We start from the raw sequence: 10,681 nt of genomic DNA, 5'->3' as shown, positions 1-10,681 counted from the left end.
CTTGAACCCGTTTTATTTCTTTTTTTTTTCCCTCCTGGCCTATTATAAAATGTCTTCCAGCTTCTCTAGGAAAAGCAAGACCTACAAGTCCCAGGGAAAACCCAAATTGGCTTGGGGCCAGCACTATCTGGTTGTCTTATTTTAAAGGGTGGAGCAGGCTCGGCTACAGCGTGTTAGGCAAGACCCGTTGCCTGCCTCACGCGACAAAAAAAGTGAACCCTTAGGTACCACTGCAATAAAGCGCGCTCGGCCTAGCGCACAGGTTTACGCGTGTCTGGAAGGCGCCAGACTAGTGCCCGATGCAATAAGGAGATTAGCGCACCCGACAGTGCCCATCAGATGGGCACTGTCGGGTGCGCTAATCTCCTTATTGCATCGGGCATTAGGAAATTAGGCATTAGGAAAGGAAAAGATGTAAACCACATGTAGATGAGGACATTGAATATTACCCTGCCCCCGATGCAGTAAAACGCTGGGCACTCAACGCACACTTTTTAACGCGGAAAATTAAACATCAGCCTCGGAGGTGGAGTATAATCAACTTGCAGCCAAAGGCTCATGAAAAACATTAAGAAATAGGTTCTCTGTGTTGCGATAAGCGTGATCTCCCCTCTTAGTAGCATTATGACATTTTAATTTACTGAGCTTTGGGTGGACAAAAACAATTATATATATTTTGACTTGATTAAAAGAAACCCACTATTCCTATGGCCACATAATTTAGATGTCCACGACAAGGGGCGCCGAATGTTTTGCAGAGGTTGCTGACTTATAACAGCAGAAAGAAGCGGGATGAAAACTGATGCTCATATTGAACGCCTGTTGCATATTGAATGCCCGATGCAATAAACGTTTGAGCGCAACGGACTCACAACTTTCCCTTAGCACACCCTTTTTAATGCTGCCTCTCATTTAAATATTGCATCGGGCGCCCAGGGGATGTGGCTGCGCGCACATTAAGACAACGGGTGCTCAATACTAGCGCCCATTTTCAATGCAGCGGACCCAGGACAGCCATCTTGATTCCTGATTGCCCATGATGCATTGCAGGTGGGGCGTGCACACTGCAGGGGGATTCCTCCGTCACTGCAAAACCCTCAAGTGCTGTGAGCTCATTGGTGCAAACCCTTTCCAGTGCTCTAGGGGGAGGCAAAGAGAGGGGGGTGTGGGGCACAGGAGCTCTTCCTGAGTTTACGGGCCGATACAGTAAACCACGCGGGAGAGCGGGCACTGTGCATGCAATTCAGTAAGTTAATTTATTTAAATTAGGGCCCGCGGTAAAAAGGCGCTAGGGGTACTAGCGCGTCCCTAGCGCCTCTTTTTTGACGGAAGCGGCAGCTGTCAGCGAGTTTGACAGCTGACGCTCAATTTTGCCGGCGTCGGTTCTCAAACCCACTGACAGCCACGGGTTCGGAAACCGGACGCCGGCAAAATTGAGCGTCCAGTTTTTCAACCTGTGAGCCCATTTAAAAAAAAATGTTTTTAACTTTTTTTTTTTTTTTTACTTTTGGGGCCTCCGACTTAATACCGCCACGATATTAAGCAGTAAAAACTGCTTTTCTGTGCACTTCCCCGGCACCGGCAGAAATTAACGCCTACCTTTGGGTAGGCGCTAATTTCTGAAAGTAAAATGTGCGGCTTGGCTGCATATTTTACTTACTGAATCGCGCGGGAATGACTAATAGCGCCATCAACATGCATTTGCATGTTGTGGGCACTATTAGTCTCGGGGGGGGGGGGGGGGGGTTGGACGCGCGTTTTTGACGCGCTGTTACCCCTTACTGAATAAGGGGTAAAGCTAGCATGTCGAAAACACGCGTCCAAATGCCGGTTAACAGTGTGCTCCACTGGAGCGCACTGTACTGTATCGGCCTGTTAGAAAGCAGGGATTTTAAAGGACGGTGAAGAACCAGTCCACATCCGGCAGCAAAAGGAGGAACAGGCCATGAAAAGCACAGTGGCCCATCCGAGATGCTGCACAGGGCGTGTTAGGTATTTTAGTTTGAGGCTGTAGAAGAATCACTCAAGAGAAGCAAAAAAATGAATGTTTTCTTTCATTTGTTTAAAATTGTTTCCAACTTAGCAAGTGTATAAATACATCCAGTCAGAAACTTTAAAGTCTGTAAAACATAAAAAAACGCCCCCAAAAAACAAATAAACAGAATTCAAGTAATCCAAGTGTTGTAAGCTGGGGAGATGCAGCCTCCTACAATTCCTCTGCCATCACCATACACACATCAAAAACCTTTTTCCATAACCAGAAATGTTATACCTCATATGCACAAAGAGAAATACAGCGCTACTAAAAGTCAAAAGACTCAATCCAACATGTTCCATCTTAGCTCCTCACATATTCTCCCCAACCCCCACCTCCAGAGAGCAGGGGTTTAGCAGGGGGCAGGATTCAGCAGGGCCAGTTCTGAATGCATGGTCAGCATAAGTGTCTCAGGAAATCTTTAATACAGATTCTCAGCAGCCAGTCTAAAGGGAGAAGAAAGAACGCAGTCAAGGAATACCAGCATGCCTCCTGCATCAAGATGGTCTTCCACAAGCAGTGGGAAGTATCCAGATAGTCCCTGGATGTATCTACAAAGGAGGTGCTGTGGCTCACATTAGGAGCAAGGGGTTGACATCAGGTGTCTCTTCAGAGTTAGGCTGGATTAACATGGCCATGGGCACTAGGGGTGTTGTAGGGGGGACCAGCTCCGGCTTTGTTCCTAGAGTTTGCTCACAGTCCAAGGTTTCTATAAGTACTGTGGAGATGTCAGACACTCCAGCTCCACCTCAATGGACACGATGTGGTGTCCGGGGACCATGGCCAAACCCAGCACCCGTGGCTCCCCCGCTGAGAAAGAGTCTGGAAGAGAGAAGCAGACATTGGGAAACCGCTGATGTGCTATTCTCACAAGGAGATTAAAAATGAGTCCTGGGAACCCTATTCACTCATGGAAGGCTGTTTGCTAGCCAGCAGAAGTGAAAGTGGGCCCACCAGACCAGGACACACTGAGCCAGACCTGGTTTTGCTCCAGTTCATTCACAGACTTAAAAGCTTCCGCTTTTCTTAGAAAGACCATTCCCAACAGCCTGAGCTTGGAAGCAGACTCTACAGAAGCCCTGAGCTTACATTTCTGCTGCTCAGCCTCGCCAGAGTTGAAGGGACCTGCCTTCTCCAGAATTGCTAACAGAGCCTTAAACAGTGCCACCTGCTGGCCAGTTCATGAACAGCAGTGCATCAGTTATAGAGAACACTGTACCTGACTCATTAATTGCAGGAAGGTTCTATGGTAACAGTGAAAGATGTCAGTAATTGGGTAGGGTTGTAAGCCCCAGGATCGCTGGCTGGGACATGCTTTGTAAAAGCAGAAGCTGGAGGTTGGTACTATTCTCAACCTGTTACTCACCTGAAGGCTTGAGATACTCCTGTGCAGAGCCGAGGATGACATTGCAATCACGGTCAGTGCACAAGAAGCAGCCCACGAGAGTGCGCCCATCAGTCATGCGGATCCGCATATTCTTGTTTAGGAGGTTCTCCAGCCTCTGCCGGGCACGAAGGTACGGCGAGTCCTCCTTCTCCCCATCTGAGTCCTAAGTGGTTCCACGAGGGAGGGAGGGAGAGAGAGAAAGAAAGAAAGAAAGAAAGAAAAGATCAGTGAGACAGACAGTACCAGTAACTGCACATGTTCAGCAACATGGCCATAGCAGGACCACGATGGGCTTGGAGGCACCAAGAACCTTTTACACAGGAAAAAAACAGCATCGCAAGTTCTAGGATGCCCTAAAAATCCCTGAAAGCCAGTGCCACTGGCGACCTAGTTAACAGGTGACAGCAAGGCTCATCCACCTGTTATCGGATCTGCACCGTATCATGCAGGGGAAACAGAAAGCACCACTTCCTTCCTGCCCATACTACCCCAGGAACCCACCCCCTTCCAAGAAGAAAATGAGTTAAAGGAAAAGCAGCAAAGTTGCCAGGCGGACGCGACAGCTTCATAGGCTAACTGCAATCTTTTCGGACAACTGGCATCCCCCCTTCTACAAGCTAACCACAGTCAGAGCTAATGAATGACAATCTCTGTTCCCCTTCCCACCACGCATTTTGGCACCAGCAGTGCCGATCGCCGGTGGAAGACACACAGTCAACCAATCTCATCACCCCAAACCCAGGATGGGCCTAAGATGTCCTTCCAGAGACCGAGTCACTTGGACTTATAGTTTTTCAGTTCTTCCACGAGAAAAAGCACGAAATGTAAGTGCATAGATGCAAAGAGTGGCAAAAGCCAGACTGGCTAAGCCATGCCCCGCAGTCGTTTGATAATGAATCGCTTCCTTGCCAAAGGGCAAGCAGCCGAATCCGAGCCACGACAGACACTTTGCAGCCAGTCCTAGGCTTTTATTCTTTTTTTTTTTTTTTAATGTCTCACCCGTAAGCCTTTTGCACTGTGACTGACCAGAAACCCCCCCGGTCACATGCACGATGCTCACATAAGCATTTAAAAAACTAGACACAATACTGCAATCTACTACCACTACTAATGATAAAAGCCAGACTGCATACCCCGGTACTAGAGCTGCTCTGCCTGCTGCAGCCATTCTCCTCCAGCACGGCAGCCATGGTAGCCAAATTCCAGATCTCGCGGGAACAGGCCATTTGACACCTCGGGTTGGGAAAGAGCGCTCCGGAAGAGGAGGGTTGCGTGTCAAGCCTCGACACTAGCCCCATCAGCCAATCAGCTGTTCCCGAGTGGAAGCGCGGCGGAAATGACGCGCGCCGTTTAGCCGCAGCCCCCAGTTACCAGGAGGGGGCGTGGAGGACTACAGTCCCCAGCGTGCCCGGCGGCGGGGGAACGGGAAAGGGAGGTGACCGTTGCCAAGGGAACGGAGGACGCGGGGCAGCTGCGCATCCCGGGAGGGAAAGGGGCAGCATGGCGCCCTTCCGGCCCCGCTTCTACACCCGGGAGGAGGTGAACCGGCACAACGTCCTCACCGACCTCTGGGTCTCCTTCCTGGGCAAAGTGTGCGACCTGACGACGCTGGTCAAGAAGCACAAAGGTACCGGGTGAGGAGGGAAAGGATAACCGATGAGGCAGTGGCCAAGGAGTACACAAAAGCCGATGAATAACAGCAGCACCTGATCAACGACCCCAGCCAGTCAATGGCCCTATCTGAGACATACAGTAAACACTAAACCCCAGTAATCACTGCGTGTACTAACCGACTAATTACACTAATTGATCAATTCAGTAATCAAGGAGTGTACTAACTGACCAGTGACACTACAGTGATCAGTGAGTGTACTTCCTGACTAAATTATTTAATTTATATTCTGCTTTTTTCCCCCCCCCAGGCACTTCAAAGCAGATTACATTATTTATTTACTTGATATATATTCCGCTTTTCGGGCATTTCAAAGCGGATTACATTCATGAATCACTAAAATAGTGTCCCTAGCGCCTCCTTTTACCACGGGCCCTAATTTGCATAGGCCACCCTCCTGAATCGCCAGCTCTCCCGCACGTTTTTCTGAATCGGCCTGTTTGTTTTAATTATTGACAGTACTAACTGACGCTGATCAGTGACCCTAACCAATCAACATGGAGCCGCCCTGTTACATGCTACCAGGCAAGAGATTGTAACACAGTAAAAATAAATAAGCAAACTTAAAAAAAACATAGTAAATAACAGCAAATAAAAACCAGAGATTCACAGATCAGAGGGTGTTTAGCCCGACTGAACTTTACTCTTATTCGTTTAGCCCAGAGAGAAATTAAAGCAAGTGTCACGTAATAAGGTTGTCACATGCCTCAGCAAATATGCAAGCCTTCTCCAAAATTCTCAGACTTTTCACACCTCCTTTTATACCTGATTTTTACAGTATATGATGTGTAATAAATTCCTGCCTCATGATGCAAGGATACATATTTTTCCTTTGTCTTACACATAACTCCCACCCTTTGCATCCCTCTTGGTCTTATCAAATATTGCCAATGTATGCATAATTTCCTCTGTTCCGTTGTGCAATGATACAAAAGTTCACAGTGAACTATAAATGCCATCATGGGTTTTGAGAATAACCTGGATTAAATAATGAAATAATAGAACTGCTTTGCACAAGAAAAGAATGCATTTTGTCTTTATGAGCAAGCAAAACAACTTTGGGTGAGAAACAGAAGCAGTTTGTGTAGAAACTTGCCAACATCTCAAGGCCTAGCTACTGAACAGGGAAGGAGGGGAGGGTACCAGATAACGGCACTTGACATCATTAGTTTTAGTAAAGGTTTCAGTAACTTTCCACTCCAAATAAGGGAGCCATCCCAGAAAGAAATAAAAAACAAAACGTTGTCAGCCATACATGAATATAAGACAATAATGCATCTTGTAAAAACTGAGCAGGTTTGGAGCATGTCACTGTTAGACTGCTGCGCTGCTACCAAGAAAAACTGTTGTATCTTTTCTTGTTCCTTTGCTAATAAAGATTATTCATTAAGACAAAAGGCTGTTAATTATTCTTGAGAGCCAGCCTTCTGCCCGAGGGGCTGTGAGCTCCCCGAGGGCCTGCAGCCCGCAGGTAATAATTCTGTGAACTCCCTGTAAAGTCAGGTAATGATTTGAACTCCCTGAGTAACGCAGCCCTCAGGTTATGAACAGTTTGTGTGCATATATTTTATTGCCCCATTCTCTTGCATCAACCACCCCCAGCAACTGCTTCCCCTTTGGAGTTCTCAGTTCTGTTCTGTCAAAAGAAATCACCCGTCGGGGTCTGCACTGGTCCTCCGCAGTGGCGAAAGGTCTTGCCTTTGCAACGCTACTTGAAGAGAACGATGAGTATTGCTTATCACGTCTGTTTTTCTTGCCACCCACAAGTTTCCTTTGCTACCCATATCTCAAAATAGTGTCTGCAGGCACCACGGTGAAAGCAGGAGCAAGGGTAACAGGTTCCAAGGTTCAAGCTCTCCGGATGTATCTGGAATATTCTATTAGATATATACAAGGGTTCAGTTCCTGAGCCAGCTTCTGCTCTGGGCCCAGGGCTGGGGAAGCTGACAAAGTTGCAGGGGGGGGGGGGTCAGAAAATTACGGCCGTTCTACAAGGGTGACTCGTAGTGGTCAGGCTCGGGGTGCATGAATGTACTGGAGGGAGCCTCCATTTTCTGACCCTTGTCCACGTGATTGCCACTGCCATGGTGGGGCTAGATGGGAGGGCAAGTTAAACTAGTCAGGGGAGAAACTGAGATAATTGTGAACAGAAATAAAGAATATGGTGGTGGATAAGGGCCATCTAGTCTTTCCCTGATTTCATGCCTGGTGCACTGCCATAGACCCCCAGTTAATCGCTGGGCTTTCCCCTCCTTTCATTTCAACTAGGGATCCTCTGTGCTTATCCCGGGCTTTCTTGAATTCATTGCACCACAGCTCAGCAGAGACCTGTTCTGACTTGAACTGGGAAACCAAAGGACCACAAGGAAATGGCCATGCCAAAATTAATAAATAAAAATATGAAGCAAAGGCCCATGACATTAACCAATCAATGTAACAGTCCGTGAGTGCACTAATTGATCAATAACCACTAACCAATGTGTACAATAATGATTAGTGAGGCCAAACTAATCAATACAAACACTAACCAACTGAGTGTCCCAAACGATCCACTAGTACAATAGCTAATCAGTGTCACACTGATCAATGCCGAGTCCGATATCTGAGCTGTATAATAATATATACATTAGAATGCAATCTAGGGGGAGGGGGCCATGATCCTTCATTCACAACTACAGGAATTTCCCCCCTGTTTTAATAGACCCCCCCCCCCTTCCATTGTAGCAATGGCATTCAGGCCAGGAGCCAAGCACCAGGGCTCTTTCCTGAAACCAGTGTCATGAGCTACCAATGATCACCTCCCCAGGGGCGACTGTGAGTGCTGCCTCTGCAGCATCTCCCCAGCCCTGGCTGACCCAGAGTGCCGAAATCTAGGCAAATAAATTGCAGGCTGTTAAGCTTTGGGGACATTTTCGGCCAAAAACTTAGGCATCTAAATGAAGTGCTGAGCATTTTTTTTTTTAAGTTAACACCTAACTGCTCAATGCCCCAAACAATCGTACACTAACTCAGAGGTGCAGAACCTCTGGTCCTCCAGGGCGGGAAATGGGTCGGGTTTGTAGGACATCCCTAATGAATACACATGAGATAGATTTGCATGCACAGTGTCTCAAATTGTAGGACAATCAGTCTCATGCACATTCAGGAGAAATGTCCTAAAAACCTGGCCGGTTAGAGGCCCTCGAGGATGAGGGTCCTAACCCCTGCACTACTGTACTCCAACCCCATAACCTTAACAATCCATAAAATCAATGTGTTAACAGTGCTCCCAGTCAATGTCTTTACCAATTCATCAACCAATCAATATACTAACTAATCAATCGAGATGTCAACAATCAATACACTAACCCTATGGGCCATTCATGACACTGACCATGCAATACACAAGCATTAAAGATATGCAAATAAGTAGCTAATAAAAGTGACGCACACCTGGGATGTCACTTGGCCTGAGCAAGGGCAGCGACTGTGGCCAGCCCAGTGCCAGGAGCCTGCGGTGCCACGAGCAGCATTACAGCTACCCAGTAAAGTCTCAGATTCTCACTTCAACTCTCTCATATTTCATTCATGTGACCCCACAGTCCAAAAGCATCCTGGGAAGGAGGAGTATCCTTGAACTATGTAAGCCCCTATTGACATCTGTGTGATCCTCACAATAAGTCCTTCACATTTCTTTCCAGGGAATGTTTTACTGAAACCCATTATCGAGGCAGCTGGCAAGGATATCAGCCATTGGTTCAACCCTCAGACCAAAGATGTGAGTCCGTATATACGTAGTATGGAATTAGTAACAACTCTGTGACAGAGTTCTTCCCGCTTACCTTGGTGCTGCATAGAGCTAATGTGTGCCCCTCTGTTATAGATCCGGACTCACATCGACCCATTGACGGGCTGCCTGAAGTATTACACTCCCTATGGCCGCTTCCTCCACATCCCACCTCCCTTGCCCCGCACGGATTGGGAGAACAACTTTGGGTGCCCCTGGTGGAAGGACCCTGACTACGAGGTGGGAGTTCTGGCAAGCAAGACCCGGCGCATTCGCATCATCAACACCCTAGTTCACCTGGAGCACGTGCTGGAAGTGAGTGCCCTGGCGAGGAGGTGAAGGGGAGGAGGGAATCCTCTCCTGGCACGGGTGGTGGGGCAGTATGCTGTGACATGGGGTAGGGGATTAAAAAAAACCAGGTAAAAAGGGATCCTCTTCTAGCTTGGCTGAGTTGTACCTATGAGGAGAGGCTGTCTTATTCATAAAAGAGGTGTAGGGCTTAATGTGTGAGGTGAGCAAAAGAGGGCATGGGGATCTGCGTATTAGGGGAGGGCGCTCACATGAAAAGCGAGTAGGGAACAGTCTTACAAGCAAGAGTGGTGCCCGGGGGAGAACGGGGTTGCATGCCTCAAACAGCAGCAAAGGGAGACTCAGAAGGGACAGGGACCTTTTCACATAGCAGTAACAACGGCGAAGTGACGGTGTCGCGCTCTGCCCTGCCCAGATATGCGTGGAGGAGAACATCTGGGAGATCCTGCGGCGCTACCTGACTTACAACGCCCATGCGGCCAGCTACACCTGGAAGTACAACGGCGTCAACCTGGACATGGAGAAGACGCTGGAAGAGAACGGGATCCCAGACGAGGACGAGGAGTTCTACGAGCTGAAGATGGACGAGGAGCAGTACATGCAGGCCATTCACCTGTACTACAACGATGACCTGACCGAGGCATAGGAGCCACGCACTTTCCCCTACCGCACACTCCAGAGTGGGGGGACGAGAAGGGAAGGGACAGAGGAAATGGATTAACGGGTATCCTCGATGCGCAGAGAGGGAATCTCGTGCACCAGGACACCCGGGAACCTTGGGCCTGTCACTCTGAGTGCAAGCGCTTGCTTGGCCTGATAATCTGGGGATACCTTTTCACACACCTTTTTCAATATATGTGTCTTCTCCTGAAAACGAGAAACCGTGTTCACAAGCAGCGATGCCAACAGTTCAAAGCTGGCACTTTAAGACATACGGTGTTAGTCTCTGGTGATGGGGCTGACGTAAGGTATCTCCCTTTGCACGCCTCAGAACCTGTCAATAAATCCTTTTTTTTTCCATTTCCAGGGTGAAGCCCTGAATTTCTTGCTTGGTCACGGAATGTGAAATGTGCAGCTGCTGTGCAGCAGGGTCAGTGACTTCAGCCCCTCCTGGAGGGGGATGCTCTCGCTGGAGACGTCTTATGGTTATCAGAGTGGCCTAGCTTTGCTCCTTTAGCTGTCCTGTGTGCTCGGCTATGATCAGTGGTCCTCACATTTGCAGACACTGCACAAGACCCACTCTTATATGCAGAAGCCTTTACAGTGAATGCTCTTCACTGGTTGTATCTTCCCGTATACTTATTCTCCTCTGGTTCTACGCTTCATGCAGATTCTAGTGGTATTTTTACCCTATTTTCCCCACCCACAGCCTCCCACATAAGGAACAGGTACACTGCTTTTAACCATGAATGGTCTCAAAGCAGATTATATAAATCTGAAGTAGGTTATAATGGCCAGCATAGACAGCATCAAATCATTTCAATTTGGGGGTCCTGAACATAAGAGTTAAGG

At 48.1% G+C, this 10,681-nt stretch overlaps 2 protein-coding genes across 3 annotated transcripts; one reads left to right on the top strand and one right to left on the bottom strand.

Moving 5' to 3' along the window:
- Positions 1-2,032: 2,032 nt before the first annotated feature.
- Positions 2,033-4,704, bottom strand: NAA38 (N(alpha)-acetyltransferase 38, NatC auxiliary subunit). 2 transcript variants are annotated; one of them, XM_029581488.1, is made up of 3 exons: positions 4,556-4,704; positions 3,402-3,585; positions 2,033-2,857 (listed from the first exon to the last, which is right to left on the bottom strand). In XM_029581488.1, exons 1-3 carry the CDS (start codon positions 4,646-4,648, stop codon positions 2,745-2,747), a joined length of 390 nt encoding a protein of 129 aa, XP_029437348.1. In that variant the 5' UTR covers positions 4,649-4,704; the 3' UTR covers positions 2,033-2,744. The 2 variants fall into 2 exon arrangements, with proteins under 2 accessions (XP_029437348.1, XP_029437349.1); XM_029581489.1 differs by having other exon boundaries at positions 2,033-2,481.
- Positions 4,705-4,855: 151 nt separating this feature from the next.
- Positions 4,856-10,189, top strand: LOC115078560 (cytochrome b5 domain-containing protein 1). Its single transcript, XM_029581486.1, has 4 exons — positions 4,856-5,049; positions 8,775-8,851; positions 8,957-9,175; positions 9,585-10,189. Exons 1-4 carry the CDS (start codon positions 4,923-4,925, stop codon positions 9,813-9,815), a joined length of 654 nt encoding a protein of 217 aa, XP_029437346.1. The 5' UTR covers positions 4,856-4,922; the 3' UTR covers positions 9,816-10,189.
- The last annotated feature ends 492 nt before the right edge of the window (positions 10,190-10,681 follow it).

Source organism: Rhinatrema bivittatum, chromosome 16, assembly GCF_901001135.1.
Source record: "Rhinatrema bivittatum chromosome 16, aRhiBiv1.1, whole genome shotgun sequence".
Lineage (NCBI taxonomy): Eukaryota > Metazoa > Chordata > Amphibia > Gymnophiona > Rhinatrematidae > Rhinatrema > Rhinatrema bivittatum.
Note: the sequence above shows the minus strand (reverse complement) of the source record. Positions and strands in the feature narration are given on the sequence as shown.

Coding starts and splice junctions, on each gene's coding strand:
- NAA38 (XM_029581488.1), bottom strand. CDS start 4,648: ATGGCCTGTTCCCGCGAGATCTGGAATTTGGCTACCATGGCTGCCGTG. Junction 3,586..4,555: donor AGAGCAGCTCTAGTACCGGG/GTATGCAGTCTG, acceptor GGAACCACTTAG/GACTCAGATGGGGAGAAGGA. Junction 2,858..3,401: donor GGAGTATCTCAAGCCTTCAG/GTGAGTAACAGG, acceptor TCTCTCTTCCAG/ACTCTTTCTCAGCGGGGGAG.
- LOC115078560 (XM_029581486.1), top strand. CDS start 4,923: ATGGCGCCCTTCCGGCCCCGCTTCTACACCCGGGAGGAGGTGAACCGG. Junction 5,050..8,774: donor GCTGGTCAAGAAGCACAAAG/GTACCGGGTGAG, acceptor ATTTCTTTCCAG/GGAATGTTTTACTGAAACCC. Junction 9,176..9,584: donor ACCTGGAGCACGTGCTGGAA/GTGAGTGCCCTG, acceptor TGCCCTGCCCAG/ATATGCGTGGAGGAGAACAT.